Here is an 18011-nt window from a genome sequence, read left to right as displayed (position 1 = left end):
CCCGGTGCGGTCGTAACTATGACTCTCTTAACGTTTTTTAAGCGGTGTATGAAATAGGGACGCAGATTCACCACTGAGATTTGTTTTGATCTCAAACTTTACGTAAAAGTACGAATAAAAAAATCAATTGCAAAATGAATAAGTTGACTCACCTTGTTTGATGTAGTATGGCAGAAGGATGTATGGTAGGAGTGGAAGTTCCTTATTAGACAAGGAAAAATCGCACATGTAACTTTGTGGGTTCGCACGACGACGTAATTGTATTGCAGTTTTTACACCCAATCACGACGACGAAGGTTTTTCGTCTCTCTGCTCCTCTCCTTGAAATACCTAGTCCGGTATTTGTTGTCAACAAATTTTTGGTGTGCCGCAAAATATACATATACTGGGGTACCCTGCGGAAGAACATATGAACATTACTCGGAAATAACTTTTTTCTGTTGCTTCTGTTTGTACTCAAAAGAATACTGGAATTGAAACATATATCATCCATAAAAAAGCTATTTGTTGATCAGGACATTTTTCACATAACCTCTCAAACACATGCATCTGTCACTCGATACTGTCACAAAATTCAAAATGTGAACGTGACAATGTCTGAAAAAATCCCAAACGTTGCAGCCCTCCTCGAGGAAACCAAGACCATATTCAGAAACCACTTCAACGAGGAACCCTTGCAATTCGTTTATGCCCCTGGAAGGGTCAACCTAATTGGTGAACATACTGACTACAATGGAGGATTCGTAATGCCAATGGCCTTGCCCCTGATCACCATAATCGTCGGCAAGAAGAACAATGGCAGCAAGTCTTACGTGTACACTTCCGCTAGTACGGTGGATACATCTCAGGAGGCGATCCTGGATATGGAACACATCACCGACAAGAGTACAGGCCCCAAATGGTCGCTTTACGTCAGAGGCGTCATCGCCAACTATATCGGAACTGCTCCGGCATTCAAGGCTGTTATCCACAGCACTGTCCCAATTGGAGGCGGACTGGCCAGCAGTGCTGCTCTAGAAGTTGCCGTTTACTACTTCCTGGATGAAATCGGTGAACCCAGCAAGGCAACTGTCGTGAACAGAGCTTTGGCGTGCCAACAGGCAGAACATGAATATGCTGGCGTGCCCTGTGGTATAATGGATCAATTCGTTTCTTTCATGGGGAAGACAAGGCAAGCTCTGTTGATTGACTGTCAGAAAATGACGGTGGATTATATTCCGCTGACGGATCCGAGGATTGTGGTTCTCATCACTAATTCTAATGTTAAACACGAATTAACGGGTAAGTTCTCAATATAACATTTTATCCTCTTTTGTTAGGAGACTTCTCAAAGCCAGAAAGCACATATTCACCGACAGCAGGTTGCATATCACAAAAGTGATTCCAAATTGGGATGAAAGTAACCGGGTTCAATTCAATGCCACAAAAACTCAGGTATCGGTTTTCTCCAAGATCTGAACCGGATATGATAATGTCAGAACAGACAATTCCGGTTTTTGCTTCGATAAGTATGTTGGGGTTAAAATGGACTGTTTGAAGGTGGTTGACAATGTTTCCTGGTGTATTTCATCAGTTCGGACTTCCATTGTCTGATATAATATAAATTGATTCGAAAACCCTGAAAAAAACAATTAAAAAATTAATAACATTAACCGAAAATAACAATTTCATTAAACAAAAAACTGAAATTACAAAGAAATAACATACAAGCAACAACCAAACAAATAAAAATTGAAATAATAATTAGAGCTGAAAAATAAACATTGAAAATTATTATTAACAAAAAATTAAACATAAAAAAAGATTTCAAACCAAGTTATGTCACGACGTTTCGATTCTTAGTATCCACAATCGTCTTCGGGTGATAACTGGACTTATTCCTCCGAGATCTGACTATTTATAGGTCGCTCGAGTGCTTTCACCTATGCCTTCTTCACTTTTTCCGCTTCATTGGTTTTTTTCCGGAGATAACCGTTTGGCGGGAATTGGTCTTTTTTCCCTTGATTAGAGGTTTCCATAAGTTACGTATCTCTACGCTAGCTTGACTAAATGCGTTGTTGGACAAAATATACGCGGCTTCTTTGAATTTTCTCCTAAACCAGTGTTTCTCTTTGTGGATGATTTAAGCTTGAGCCCACTTCATGTTACGTTGATGAGTCCAAACATGCTCTGCTATTCCGGATTTGCTAGTTTATCCACGCTGTGTGCGTTTCTTGTGCTCAGCAATGCGAACTTTCAATGGCCTCTTAGTTTCACCGATGTATGATTCTCCGCACTAGCAGGGTACCCCGTAAATGCAATTCTTGGAATCGCAGTCCGCGTTTGGTGGCCTGGTTTTTGTAAGGCTGCTACGGATAGTGTTTCCAGATCTGAAGCAGGTCCTGATGTTGTACTTGGACCCAATCCTTCTCATCCCCTTCCGAAAATCCTCTGATGTAGGGAAGTACAAGTACTGGTTGTGGCGGCTTGTCTTCCTTGTGGAGTTCTTGCTGTCTTCTAGCTAGGGCCTGTTCTACAATCACTCCGGAGTAACCATTCCATTGTAGGTCATTTTTGATGATTCCTGGTTCCTTTTCGAGACCTTCCTTTGTATTACAGAGCCCAAAAGCACGGTCTAGAAGAGTCTTGATAATTCCTCTCTTAGTCGATTGATGGTGGTTGGATTTCTGGTTCATGTACTGTCCTGTGTGAGTGGGTTTTCGATATACAGATGTTTCTCATTTAGTGTCGGTCCTCTTTACCAATACGTCTAAGAAAGGCAATTCGTTGTGGACTTCCTTCTCCATTGTGAAAGTGATGGAAGGACTTGAGTTGTTGATGTGCTTCAGGAAAGTATCTAGTTCTGCATTCCCATGGTTCCATATTATGAAGGTGTCGTCTACGTATCTCAACCAGACTCGTGGCTTCTTGTGGGCTTCTTCAATGACCACTCCATACCACTCCATATATATATATATATATATATATATATATATATATATATATATATATATATATATATATATATTGGCTATAACAGATGAAAGTGGCGAACCCATTGGTAGTCCCTCATCTTGCGTAAAGAATTCGTCCTTCAGTTGAAAGTAGCAGTTTCATACACAGTATCTTAGTAGGTAATTCCATGATTACTTGTATCGGTAAGTTTGTTCTATCTTTCAGGTCGCCAGCTTTAGATAGCTTCTCCTATATGATTTGAAGTTCTTCTTCGACAGGATCGTTAGTGAAGAGGCTTTCCACGTCGAAACTGATCAGTTGATCCTGCTCTTTGACTTTCCCTAGTAGTTCAACGAAATGCCTTGAAACTACTAGGGGAACCTCTGAAGCTCTGCCCCGAAACATGCCCTGAAGTTGCTGGATTCCATCCACAAAAAAGTCATCCGCCTGATTGTAGACACGAACATCACTTGCTCCTTGATAGTCTGGAACGACGGACTGTCTGCTCATCGTTTTGAGGTTCAACTCAGTATACATCGAACTTTAGTTTTCAAGAACTCTTTCATCTGAAGAACTGCGTTTATGTGAAATAAACTTCCTGAGAATGCTTTTTCCAGTGTTTTGTCTTCTAGTGTTTTGTCCTTAAAAAAACTCAAAAGGATTTGTGAGCCCCTTAACTCCAAATCCGCAGGACTATGAATATGCATTATCGTGTTGCAAAAGGCATGAATTGTTGCTCCCGTACCGGACGTTTTTTTTTTCGTATTGCATCTCTCGACCAATATACATGTGGCCAAAACTGATGATGCACTAGGTCAAAGTGATCGAACAAATAGTAAGCAAAATTTAGAAATTTGATCGAACTTAGCGTGCTTTTTTTGATCGATCTTGCTCTCCTGTGCTTTTCCATTGGTACGATTAGACTTTGGTTATGTTATATGTTCAAAATATGTTTTCACCGATAACCAGTTATCGCACCTCTACGATAAACAACCCTCAGAAGTCGAAACTTATACGAACTAAGGATTAACGAGGTCTTACTTTGTAACGTGTGATTTCTAACACGAAAACTTTTTTTATTAGCGTCATGAAACAAAAATTTGTGGAGCGAAAAGAAGGGCTGACATAAGCGCGCCACGTGACTGGGTGGTCTTTCTTGTTGAGGGATACGCCTGGTCGTCTGTCTGAAATGTTATGTTCTGTAATGGATATGATAAACTCAAAACACAAAATACAATAAATAATAACTCAGTGATGGTTAAATAAACCCAGGATTGAGACTTACCCCTTTCTCGTGTTCTGCTGTTGGATCCAAACTGCTTCAGGGAAACTATTATGGCAAAGTAGAGAGGGATCAAGGAGTTTTAGGAGAAGCAGTGTTGAAGAAAACTCATTTGAACGAAGAACAATCCACACATTAATCTATACAGTAAAATCAACCGCGCGTAACTTATTAACAGCCGTTCTGAATATTTCTAATTTCAAAACTGAAACTACTCAACTAAGTAGATTTATTCTATCAAACCGAGAGCCCTAACTATATATTTCTTTTGTGTATTATACCGTGAAACAACTGTAAAAATTGTACTTCCCTTAACTTTCTGAGTAGAACCTCCGAAACCGTAAACCGAAGAATGATTCTTTGAAATCTTCAAGCCCAACCTTTTACAACATCCGATTGTCAGTGAATTGGCTTCACTACCCGAATCTAAAATAAATCTAGCTGTAGCACCTGCAATTAAACTTGTTTCCACGAAAACAACCATGAACGCAAACAAAGTTTTATAGTTGGAATCATCCTTTAAATAAATCGCATTAGGTTTTGAACATAAATGCACATCAACCGTTGATGTATCATTACTAACCGTTTCCCTCCTCTCAATGTTTGATCCTGAGGCCGCATCCCCATTCGATCCACTAACTGAATTTGGTTTTCCCAAATGAAGCAAAATGTGATGTTTTTCGGAACACTCCACACACAACCGCTCGTTAGGACAATTTTTTAACGTGTGCTTGTTTGACAAACAATTGTAGCACCAGCCATTGTCCCTAACCGCTTCATATCTTTGTCCCGGTGACAAAAAATTTAATTCATTACATCTACCCAAGTTTTCTAACAGAAAACGCATGTCATTACTTCTTTTTTCCGTTGATTTACCACAAAAGATTTGATTGTCTTTATCGATTTATTATTATTATTTGACACCGATGTTGTTTTATCCCGACGTAATATTTTTGCCTGATTTTGTATGAATTTTATTAAATCTTCTTAAGTTGGAATTTTGGAACTATCTTGTTTCATTTCAAAAACCCTTACAGATTTATGATCTAACTTAGCTAAAGCCTGATACAACAACATGAAGTCTGCCAAATCTGGTAAATTCAATTTTTTCAATGCTGAGACCGCTACGTCAAATCTTTCTAGAAATACATCCAAATTTCTTGCCGATTCATTTTGCAACGGCTTGAAATCAAAAATTTATTGTAAATAACTGTCTGCTAACATCCGTTTATTTTCATACTTTTCGGTCAGAGCCTTGTACAAAATATTATAATTATCGCCGGTGATAGAAAATCCCGCACAAATTCCCGAGGCCGGTCCTCGTAAACTTCCCACTCAATAATGAATTTTGTCTAAATCTGTCATTATCGTGAATCATACTCTTGAAGAGCGAATGAAATGTTTTCCACTGAGGTATTTCTCCCGAAAATTCAGGTAATTCAATTTTCGGCAACGGAGGTAATCTATTATCTACTATAATATTGCTACTATTACTATTAGATTGCCTAGATTGATCAGGAGGTCTTTGAATTCCTTTTGCAGCCATATGAATGTGACAATACAATTGATTAATAGTTGAAAGAAGCTTATAATCTGGTACAAATTCATCGTCTTTTTCAAACTGCACTTCATCGATCTGATCTAATACTAAATTCAAAGTTTCTCTAGTAGTATCTAGACTCAAATATGATATTTTAAAAGCTTCAACTTCTCGGGCCGTTCCCAATGATTTTGATAGATCGTACAGTTTCTGCAAAATAGGGAAGAGAGACTCTTTTTTCGCTGTTAACATTTTAAATTTCCTATCTACTACTGTACTCATTTTGACTTCAATAATTCCCAATGGAAACTTGATGTCCGATTGCAAATTTCACCTTCCGAAATTCAGACCATACCAAACCCGTTCAATATTTTTCTGTATTTATGTGACCGTAATTCAAATATATCCGATATACTGAACAATCTGACAACACCGCTAAAGGCCTGACTACTTCCGTTTGTTATACTGCTAACCGATTCGAGAAAAGAAAAACAATCCAAGTTTTTATAACCACCAATCCGACTCGAATAGGACCATATGTCCACATGTTCACAGAAAATTCAAATCTCCCGCAACGATGTTCTGAAATGCAGAAGCCTGCGCTCTGATTCGCTGGCGAGCTACATGACAGTTTGAGGACATTACATGACAATTTTTGGTATACTCTGATTGGCTCACCGCCTAGCTAGTTGGGTGACAGGACACCACGTGACGATTTGGTGCACTCTGGTTGATTGAGTGGTCTTTCTGCCTTGTATGGCGAGCTGAGAGGCAACCTGGCTGGTGTGATGACGTCACTGTCTGCCTGAAGTAGGGTAATTCCTACTGTCATGATCATATGCTGGGGCGTCCAGGGCTAGCAACATCATTCACATCTTCTCGACCTTCCATGAAAAGCTTGTACCACTTATTAACATTTTTTCGACTCAGACTACAATCGCAGTATGCCACTGTCAACATTTCAAGTGTTTTGAACACTTACTTTAATTTTTTGCATAATATTTAATGCCAATTCTTGGATCCCTTTCTTCGATATTGCAAAAGAATCTGACATTTGATGGCGTCACAAATGCAAACATCAATAACTCCGCAATCGGTTATCAAAAGTCAAAGAAGTGAAAGCCATTGTATAGATATTGGGAATGCAGTCCATACCGAATATTACATGACCCCCTTTTCATTTGAAAAAATGAGGTGATATCGCTTTCTTGATCGCGTTTTTTAACAAAAAATACTGAAAATGAGTCCTTTTCACAACAATTTTGACCGACTCTGATATCTCACTCTGTTCAAGAAAAAGTAGGAAGTACTATCCATTTCCATATATTTACAGGGTGTTTCGTAACTACGGTACGAAATTTCAAAAGGTGATTCGTTAGGTCGTTAGACTATTTTTGTCTACGCCCACGGTCTAGTGGGCGTTGGTTCATATACATTGTATAAAAGAATATTTTTTAGCATGTGCCGGTACGTTAACTGTCATGGTTTGGTACGGTATAGTGAGCAGAGATCTTTAGGTCTCTGATAGCGTACACTCAACAGGACACCCAGTTTTTAAAGGACTGAAACATATACAATTCCTGAAAGAATGAAAGGGACGTATTTGTATATTCAGAATGAACAAATGAAAATTCTGAACTTTTCCATACATCTGCAGCTGTATCGTTGCAGAAAAATTGTTTTTGTCTAATTCCAAAATAATCCCCATTTTTATTTTTATGGAGGTGGCGAATACTCTACACGAAGGAAACAATGCGAAGAAGCAGCGCAGCTTCTGAAGAGAGTCAGCCTCAGGGAAGCCACCACACATGATCTAGACTACCTCAAGTCGATCAATGCAAACGAGGAGGTCATCAAAAGAGCGAAACACGTCATCTCAGAAAACCGAAGAACGAAAGAAGGTGCTGAAATGCTGAAACAAGGCAATTACATGGGATTCGGAAGGCTGATGGCCGAGAGTCACAATTCTCTAAGAGACGACTACAACGTGTCCTGTTCGGAATTGGACGATCTAGTGGAGTTAGCCATGGAAGTTGAGGGGGTGCTAGGAAGTCGGATGACGGGGGCTGGTTTTGGGGGTTGTACGGTTACCTTGCTCTTTTCGAATGCGGTAGAGAAAGTGATGGATAACATCAGAAGGAAGTACAAAGGGGTGCCAACGTTTTATATTTGCGAACCTAGTGAAGGAGCCGCTAAACTTTGTGACTGTCGAATTTGACATACATAATATACATACATAATAACAATTTCATTTTTGGTCGACTTTCTTTTGTCAATAAAACGAACCAGGGTGTTACGTAATTGTTATGTAATAAGTGTTCTATATTCTACAGGACGATTTCTCAGTTATTCATAAGGTAAAAGTGTATTTAAGCATGAGTCCCGAAAACATTCATTTTTGAGACACCAACCGGCTACCATCTTTACAAGCACTTCGAAAACTTTCTCATTGGTAGATACTTCGCCGATCAGGACCAGGCAAAATCTTCGATTTCATCAAATCGACTTCTAATTGGTTGGTGAACTGATTCAAATGACACGTATTTTCAATAAATATAATAGATATTCACTGATATATTTAGTTTGAATTAGACTCATGGAAACAGACAAAACTTTTGAAATAACCAATATATATATATTCACTATTACTGGATGAGATTTCTGTGAAAATATATTCATTACTTTTCGTACTTCACTCATTTATTCATTAAAGAATTGAAGAAAAGCAATATCAGAAGCTCAATCAGGAGCTCCATCAATAGACTCACCATCTCTATCACTCCAGTACTCAGACACTTCGACAACTGAAACATATTCATAAGTTAGATGAGGGCCTAATTCTACCCCTATTTTTGATCACTTTGTCTCGACATTGTTACTCTTTAAAATTCAAAAACAGCGATCTAGGTATATATTCAAGGGAAATATTTCCATAAGCGACGATAATATTATCATAAAAGTTATCATAAAAGATATTATTGGTTATACTATCTTGATGAAAAATTAATATGCATAAATGAAATGTTGCAATTACACACAGAGACCTTTTAATATTATATTCAGTCGGTTCAACCCAAGATATTTTGAAATCTCATAATCAATCTTCGAACAGACTTGTGATATTTTGGGTTCCAAACAAGAACCAAATTCACACAAGTCTCATATTCATCGTCCATTTCACAACTTTGGACTTGGATGTCTCGAAACTTGATTATTTTCGGATTTTTGGATTTTTGAAGAATTATTTACAATATATTTGAATCATGAAAACATTTTCATCAGCCAATTTGGTCGAGTTTTTTTCCAGCATCGTTCTTCTCATCATCAATTTCACATATTCTACTCATGTTCCAAAATAGATGAAACAAAGCAATCATGTCAACAATAAAATACATGAATAATATAAAAAATATCTTTATTAACATTTATCAACAATATTTACAACGCATGCATACTGGATCACTCAAACACAGTTCATGATAAATTACAGGGATTAACATCTAATGGCGCAAACAGACTTTCGGTGAGAGGTATTCTGGTGAAAATTTTTCCTAAGGGTATCCAGGATGTCCTCCATGACTGTCTCCGTGGCCACCACTTCCATGGCCACCTCCTCCATGGCCTCCTCCTCCATGACCACCTCCATAACCACCTCCAAAGCCTCCACCACCTCCATCAAGGTGATCGTGTATCACTCCAACAAATCCTACTCCACCTCCGCCTCCACCGTGGTGACCACCTCCTCCATAACCGCCTCCATTACCTCCATGGTGATCATCATGTCCACCTCCGCTTCCGCCAAATCCGCCTCCAATGCCATAACCTCCTCCACCTCCTCCGTGGTGATCATCATATCCACCACCGAATCCTCCGCCACCTCCAAATCCGCCTCCTCCGCCATAACCTCCTCCACCTCCTCCGTGGTGATCATCATGTCCTCCTCCACTTCCGCCAAATCCGCCTCCTATTCCATAACCTCCTCCACCTCCTCCGTGGTGATCATCATATCCACCACCGAATCCTCCGCCGCCTCCAAATCCGCCGCCTCCGCCATAACCTCCTCCGCCTCCTCCGTGGTGGTCATCATGTCCTCCACCAAATCCTCCTCCAAATCCACCTCCTCCGCCATAGCCTCCATTGTCGCCTCCATGGTGGTCATGATGGCCACCACCTCCGAAGCCTGATCCACCTCCGAATCCACCTCCTCCTCCATATCCGCCGCCTCCGTGATGATCATCATGACCTGCTCCAAAACCTCCTCCAAATCCACCTCCTAAACCTCCTCCGCCCCCATGGTGATCATCGTGGCCTCCACCAAATCCTCCACCGCCTCCAAAGCCACCTGAAATGTGTTCATGTTTATATTCACAACACTTGCTGTATTTCGATAAAAAAAGGGGGTCGAAATGTTTTTACATTTGTTTATAACATTATTTCAACTAGTCGAAATACCCATAATTTTTTTCAAATAACTGTGACATTACCAATAGTTTCTGTAGTTATATTGAAATCAAACTGAAGTATGTAGTGTACAAAATTGCTGTCAATATTTCATTTCCTATTCTACTCAAAAATTTCTCGTATTATTTCCGAATCATCTGCAATATATTTCAAATGTATTTGTTTTTTTTTTTCATATCAATCCGTAATTGTGAAATATTTCACAATTATATATCTGATTATTCATTCTCAATATGCATTCCATGCTTTTTCTATCACTCACCTCCATAACCTCCTCCGCCACCACTAGGCAATGGATCACCTCCATGTAATTGTATAACTTCAACTCCATGACCGCCTCCGTGACCACCGCCTCCACCGCCTCCATATCCACCACCGCCTCCATATCCACCTCCACCTCCGTGATGATGATCATGTCCACCTCCACCACCACCTCCGTGATGATGATCATGTCCTCCTCCGCCTCCTCCTCCACCACCTCCGCCATTTATAACTATCGTGTGTGATACTCCTCCTCCATGGCCACCACCTCCACCATATCCACCTCCTCCTCCAAAGCCACCACCTCCACCGTGGTGGTGGTCGTCGTGTCCTCCTCCGAAACCGCCTCCAAAACCGCCTCCTCCTCCGTAACCCCCTCCACCACCGTGATGATCATGTCCTCCTCCACCTCCGTAGCCTCCGCCACCTCCATGGCCACCACCAACGTGATGGATTTCTTTCACTATTTCTTTGTGATGATGAGTTTCTTCGGCGGGAAGATGAACTCTGATGTGGACACTGAAATAGTAAAACATGTTGAACATGATACCAATTTGTAAATGAAATTGAAGTTATGAGAATAATGTGGCTTGGCAGAAGAGATGGCGCAGTGTGTATTATTTCGAATCATGAACCTAAAAGTTACATACAGAACTTTCACTGAAAATAATTTCGTCATCATTCATTTTCTTCACGATAGAGTTGAGAAGAATTTATTTCAGGGCCAATAATCCACCACCTTAGTAATCAAACTGCGCCTGTACAACAGCAACTGAGGAACTCTTATTCCCTGGTGCTTGAACTATAATTCCCTGGGGCCTCAGCACGTAATCTTCTTGCTCGGTTTTGACCGAACAATCGTCGTAACACAGCCAGCAGTTGTCGCCTACGTGGAGGCATTGGCACGTAGTGTCGTTGTTATATTTGCCTCGTTATACCTGACAGCAAATAGCCTGTACTTCTTCTATTCTGGAGACATTATTTTTGACGATACAAGAATAAATTTTCGGGTCGAATCTGAACTCCAAGGCCTTGATGATCTTCGTGCAACCATTGCAATATGAGGATGACGGGAAGTTCGCAGAGCATTTTTCGCTCCTACACGACGATTTGCTCGTTAGTTTTCGACGAAGTCAGCGTGAGGAGAGTCTGGATATACTCGAAATATATATCCAAGAAACGCATTTTGAAGAAAACAAAACCCGTTGATGATTTTCCATGCACATATCTTGAAAAAAAATTATGAATAATGAAGAGAATCTCATATTTTGAAAGGAACACATTTTTCGAAGCTTGAAACCAAACAGTTTCAGTAGGGATAAACTACAATGTTTAACAGGCCTGAACTACAATGTCTAACAGGTCTGAATCATTATATGCAGATACTCGGACTGTCGGAAGACAGTGTGTGTCGCCTCTGTTTGAAAAATGATGAAACAGCAGGGCACAAACTTTGTGCCTGCCCCGCTGCGGACCAAATCAGGTTTTAAGAGTTTGGCAGAGCCGCTCTCTTACCATCTGACCTGAAAGATCGCCCACCGTATAAACTAATCGGCTTCGTTAAGAAGCTGGATTCATTCGGTCGAGTGTGAATAGATGTGAGCCATAATAAACCCTTGCGGGTTGCGGTGGAGGGTCCAATGAATCCACTCACTTCTAATCAAATCTAACCTATAGGAGGGAACTGCAGTAACGTTAGTTACAAATAGAAGTGGTATAAAACATAGGAAATTCTATTTCTCATTTTTCACTTATACTGCTTTAAAGGCCACTGATATTGAAGAAAAGTGTATGCAAAGTAAAACAAACTGATTTCTGTTGAGCTAGTCATAATTTTACCACATGTTTCCCACATCGAAATCAAATAACATCTATCAAGAACAAATTGAAGTAGCAACTATAATTTTCCCAAGAACACACACGTGAAGATTTGTCTACCTTTATAAATGTAGCTTGTTAGTTGGTGAAAGGTTGTAGAAATGAGAAAGCTGCCTAGCCTTATGATGGCGAAATTATGTATTTTAATAGTTTAGTTTCCTTTTCGATGGTGTCGTTCAAAAATTTGGTTGCATAATTCATAATCAATCCTTTATCAGAGAAAGGTAAGTATTGTATTCATGAGCGGTGTGGAAATTGAAATGTCATTTACTTTCCAGGATTGATTTATGAATGTGATCAAGATCGGGTAATCTCAGTAGGTAAGTTGTTACTTTCATAAAAAATAACTTCAAATACTAATATGCTAATATTATGAATATGCAATGGAGGAAGTATGTAATTTGAGAATTCACTCTTCAGAAATAATTCTAAGAATTCATCTCATGTTGTTTGGTTTGCGGTAATTTTTTTTTACTAAGTAATAGTAACTTCTACTCTACTGAATTCATAGATATAAAATTTTTTATGAGAGTATCATACTCTCAAGATTTTTTATCTCTCCAACGGATAATTAATAGTTGATAGTAATCACATGTATTTTCAATTATTTGAGTTGTTTTGGATTTGAGTTGTTACGCAACTTTGTTCACTTTCTTCCTTATCTCGAAATATATAACTTCGCATGAAAACTTAAATGGTCATACTTCCATCATTGGAAAATCAACAAAAATTAGCAAAAATATAAAAAAAATATCTTCAAGTAGGCACACTTAATTCCAGTGTTTGGCAGCAGTATTTGTATTATTTTTCGTAGGTAGAACTTAAATTAATAATGTTCTAGGTTATAGTGTTCGCACATTGAGGTGGCACAGCAATAATATAACCTAATTATTCTATCTGCTAAAAAGATGCAAATAACTTATCATTTCATTAGACTTAGAAGGCATGTGATGTCTTAAAGATTACAGGACAAATTATGACGTTTTGAAGTGAAATTTAAAACAAAATTCGAAATACGTAGTTTCCAAAGTATTAGTTGTATACAAAAATGTAAATATTTTGGGTCTCAGTAGATATTGCCTCAGTATCCCTCATTTGAATAATGAATAGATTTCAATCGTTATTTCAAGTGACAACAGTGTTTTAGGAATTACATTTGTCATTCCATTCCATATATATATATATATATATATATATATATATATATATATATATAGGAATAAATTTCAGCGACTGTGAGTAGTTATATTTTTTTTTTGGTATTCATAGTATTGGACTCTTTCATAATTATAATAATTACGAAAGAACCCAATACTATGAACAAACGAATAGATATCAATCATCTTAGTACAATATATACTTATTTATCACATTTAGACATAAATAAAAGTAAGTGACATCATTGGGATTTTTCCATCATGTATTTCTTTTTCAATTTGTTAAGTCAAACACGAATTTTCTCTGACATTTCGTAATAAATCAAACATAACTATATATTTCCATGAACATCAAGTATTTGTTTTTCAAAATTGTTAAAACAAAGTTAGGTTTATCAATTTTGACAACTATTAAGTCAATTTGAATTCAATCTTTTGACAAAATTTTTTTTACAAACTTTCTACAATTATTTTATACAGTGTTCTTATATATTTCTTTCTTATATTTACTGTAAGTATCAATATTAAGTTTTTTCTGTTAAAATTAAACCAAATTGTATTTTAGATAGCCCTGAAGAAGCTTTGAAATAAAGCGAAAGCTTGGCAAATATTGTAAATAAAAACCGTTTTTTGAAAATTTTTTCCCATTATTTGACTGCTGAACCCACGAAACCAAATATATTATTTCTGCTATTCAAGCTTTCGGAAAATTATTTTCCCTTTATCACGAATATCTACAAAAAAATGTGATACAAACATTATATAGTAATCAAAATGTTGGAAAAGACTCGCCAAAGTTAGTTTACAATAAATAGAGAGCATATGAATCCAAACATAAAAAACCGAAAAGTCAAATGCGAATGTGACGTTTAAAATTTTGTTTCAGCACCAGATAAAATGTGATTATAATGATATTTGCATATACAGGGAGATTTAAATGTGAGATTTAAAAAATTATCAGTAATCAATAATTGAAATTATTTGTTCAATTTTGTTGATCAAAGGTTAAAATATAATTGTAAATTTGACTTAAATTTCGTACTATCATGACTCTTTCTCATACGACTCTATGTTGTGATTTGATTTATGATTTTATTTCTGATTTTTTGTTCAAGTTCACATAAGTGAAAATAATAATAACTCAAACAAAAAATCAGAGATACAAAATTTAAGTCAAATTCACAATTATATTTTAACTTTTGATCAACAAAATTGAACAAATAACTTCAATATAAGAAAAATTATAGATCATTATTAATTGTTCACTTACATTTAAATCTCACATTGACATTTTTGATTTATATGCCTTTTTTATTTTTTTAACCTACTTTGGTGAATCTTTTGTAACATTTTTATTGCTATAAAATTTTTGCATCACTTTTTTTGTAGATATTCTTGATAAAGGAAAAAATAAATTTCCGAAATAAACCTCGGTTTTAACATTTTCGAAGCAACACAATATTTTCCACAATTTCTTACAAATATGTCGTTGAAAAAATTGCCGGATGCGCCAAAGCCAATACATCTGAGAACAATAATTATCATAGAAAAAAATTATTCGATATACAGAACCGCTGTTCTCATCATTTGAAGTGAATATTTATAAAAAACAGAATTTGTTCAGTTCTATCGTAAGGAAAAGCCGATTTAAAACAATTTTTTCCCTGAAGATTATCTATATTCTCAATTTATACACCAAATATAAAATGCTACCCAAAAGTTGAAAGAATATAGACACGCCTAAAGAAGTTAATGTATAGAGAAACAAGTGTTGGGGACATTTCATAACATAAAATGTTCAATTCAACCTGTTGATATGAATACTTCTAGTAAAATTCCAAACGATATTGCAAAATATTTGACTCTTGATAATTCAATAAAATACACAGAACCCTGTTTTCGCAGATGTTTTGCAAAAATTTTTTGTAGAATCGGGGGGAAATATAGTAACATCAAAACGATGGAGAATGTAAATCATCAACTGCGGCGGAAGAGAACATTGAAGAATCAATTGAAAAAACTGAAATAGCGAGTCAAATTATGGAAAATAAACCAAGTACCAGTACTGTAAATTTGGCCACAATTCAAAAAAGAGTTATGAGTGAAAAACACACAAGCAGAAATGAAAACCAAATTCAAGAAGTCACCGGAAATGAAGTTTGTCCATCAATCAGTATAGCAAATTTCTTCAATTGCGATATTGATACTTATTTATTTTGTGGAAATTCATCTTCAATTAGATATAGGAATAAAATATTTTGTCAAATTTCCACTTACTCAATGTATTAATAGCAATTATTAATATTAATTGTTTATAGGCAACCAATCAGGTTTAAGAGCTAGACACTCATGTTAAACGTCTCTACAATTTTTAAAAACTGAATGGAAAAATACAATTGATAGAAATCAGTACATTGTTGCGACATTTCTCGACCTGATATCAGGGATTGTTTTCGATTGGATTCAAAGTTACTTATTCAACAGAAGACAAAAAACTAAATTTGGAAAAGAATTGTCAGATGAACTTATAATTGAGAGTGGCATACCCCAGGGTAGTGTGTTGGGTCCATTGCTTTTTATTATTTACCTAAATGATATTAATCACATATCTGGATCACACTGTATAAATCTTTTTGCAGATGATACATTGGTTTATTGTATACATGAAAATTTGGATCAGGCAATTGTTGAAATGAATAGGTCTTTAAATAGCATTGAAACATATTTATTTATTAATAAACTGAAACTAAATGTCAGTAAAACAAAAAGTATGATTTTGACATCATCTTATAAGTATGATCAAATTGTTTAGGCAAATGCTGTTATAGAAATTAATAATGTTAGCATTGAAATTGTGACTGAAATAAAATATTTGGGTTTCATAATTGATAAAAATTTAAAACTAAATAGTCATGCTGATTTTATTTGTGAAAAATATCTAAAAAACATTTTTTTCTCTCTTGTATATGTAAAAAAGTGTCTATGTATGCTATGTTGACTCTTTTTAAAAGCCTAATACAACCTAATTTTGATTATTGTACAACATTACTTTTTCTACTTGGTAAAAATAAAATAGTGCAATTGCAAAAGCTTCGAAATCGGGGCATGCGATTAATATTGAGATGTAGCCGTTACTCAGCAATTAAATCGATATTACAGTGTCTAAACTGGTTTTCAGTTGAAGAACGTATATTATATATGACTATGATCTTTATATTTAAGCTACATAAAGGATTGCTACCCAATTACTTCCAAAAATTCTTATTGAGAAATAATTAAGTTCATGATTACGATACGAAAAGAAATAACAATTTTTACATTAATAAAACTAACACTAAATTTGGAATGAATAGTATATTTCATAAAGGCTTGAAAGAATTTAATAAACTACCACAATTTGTAAAAGAATCTAATTCAATAAACCATTTTAAGTCATCATTAAAGAAGTATATTAGTGACAGCTCATTATAATATTTGTAATTTTTCATTTTTTAATGTGAACTAACCTAACAATCTATAGATATATATGTATATTTGGTTTTCCTTGAAAGGTACTTTAAAATGTTATTATATTCACATAGTTGATGTGAGATATTTAAGAATTTGTAATTTTTCTTTTTTTTGTATAGTAGGCTTGCCTACTTAATAAATAAATAATAATAATAATAATAATACGACCAAGGTTTCGGTTTTCACACCATTCTCAAGTGTTCTAACACTACTCACATACTAGTGTTAGAACACTAGAGAATTGTGTAAAAATCGAAACCTTGGTCATATTAATATCAATACATCAGGTAAGTGGAAATTAGAGAAAGTATTTTATTCCTATATCTAATATTCTCCAATTGCTATATTAAAATTGAAAATGGCACGTTTAAGTTTTCCGTGTTATCGTCTCTAATCAAATAATTTGTTTCCATTGTGAAATAATCCACCAAATAATCTTCAATAAAATTTGAGATGGAAAAAATCAACACGATAGCAGAAAATGGTGTGAGACTCCGTCTCAAGCTGCAAACTTAAAGTATCCTGCAGCGAAGCAGCATTTTTTGCACTGGTTACACAAATTAATATTTTTCCAATAGAAAACTCTATGAAACTATTTGGTAACACTTACTGTTCTTTTCCAAAGGTAGCTGTACTGTAGACAACCAGCGACGCCAACGTCAGCAGCACCTGTAACAGAAACAACTGTAGCTTCAAGCGCAATTCAAAAACCCACAAAAACTCACTAAAGATTTGGAAGTCATCATGCTCCGACTTCCAATGCACAATAAAAAGTCTTCAGTGGACCTCCAAGTTGTGAACAGTCCACCCCAAATCTATGGTTTTATAGTGAGGATCTCTCTCGGGCTATCAACAATTGATCAAAGAGGAATTCTCATGCAGTGGGGAACGTGTGGGGATGGAATATTGTACGATTTCCTTCTGATAATGGCCGTGACCTACAGCAAAGGTTGCCAGCGAGAGTGAAAGATGTTTTAGCCCGAATGAA

The 18011-nt window shown here is 36.3% G+C and overlaps 2 protein-coding genes across 2 annotated transcripts; one reads left to right on the top strand and one right to left on the bottom strand.

Moving 5' to 3' along the window:
* The first annotated feature begins 530 nt into the window (after positions 1-530).
* On the top strand, positions 531-8007 carry LOC111517768 (galactokinase). The gene is made up of 2 exons (XM_023174030.2): positions 531-1281; positions 7481-8007. Exons 1-2 carry the CDS (start codon positions 594-596, stop codon positions 7972-7974), a joined length of 1182 nt encoding a protein of 393 aa, XP_023029798.1. The 5' UTR covers positions 531-593; the 3' UTR covers positions 7975-8007.
* A 1300-nt stretch (positions 8008-9307) lies between these two features.
* Positions 9308-17897, bottom strand: LOC111517767 (uncharacterized). The gene is made up of 4 exons (XM_074186567.1): positions 17749-17897; positions 17634-17692; positions 10480-10997; positions 9308-10098 (listed from the first exon to the last, which is right to left on the bottom strand). Exons 1-4 carry the CDS (start codon positions 17767-17769, stop codon positions 9308-9310), a joined length of 1389 nt encoding a protein of 462 aa, XP_074042668.1. The 5' UTR covers positions 17770-17897.
* Positions 17898-18011: the final 114 nt, after the last annotated feature.

This window comes from Leptinotarsa decemlineata, unplaced genomic scaffold, assembly GCF_025532065.1.
Source record: "Leptinotarsa decemlineata unplaced genomic scaffold, Ldec_3_MD MMD2_P_RNA_scaffold_2, whole genome shotgun sequence".
Taxonomy (NCBI): Eukaryota; Metazoa; Arthropoda; class Insecta; order Coleoptera; family Chrysomelidae; genus Leptinotarsa; species Leptinotarsa decemlineata.
Note: the sequence above shows the minus strand (reverse complement) of the source record. Positions and strands in the feature narration are given on the sequence as shown.

Coding starts and splice junctions, on each gene's coding strand:
- LOC111517768 (XM_023174030.2), top strand. CDS start 594: ATGTCTGAAAAAATCCCAAACGTTGCAGCCCTCCTCGAGGAAACCAAG. Junction 1,282..7,480: donor TGTTAAACACGAATTAACGG/GTAAGTTCTCAA, acceptor ATTTTTATGGAG/GTGGCGAATACTCTACACGA.
- LOC111517767 (XM_074186567.1), bottom strand. CDS start 17,769: ATGATGACTTCCAAATCTTTA. Junction 17,693..17,748: donor TGATGACTTCCAAATCTTTA/GTGAGTTTTTGT, acceptor TTTCTGTTACAG/GTGCTGCTGACGTTGGCGTC. Junction 10,998..17,633: donor GCTACCTTTGGAAAAGAACA/GTAAGTGTTACC, acceptor TTACTATTTCAG/TGTCCACATCAGAGTTCATC.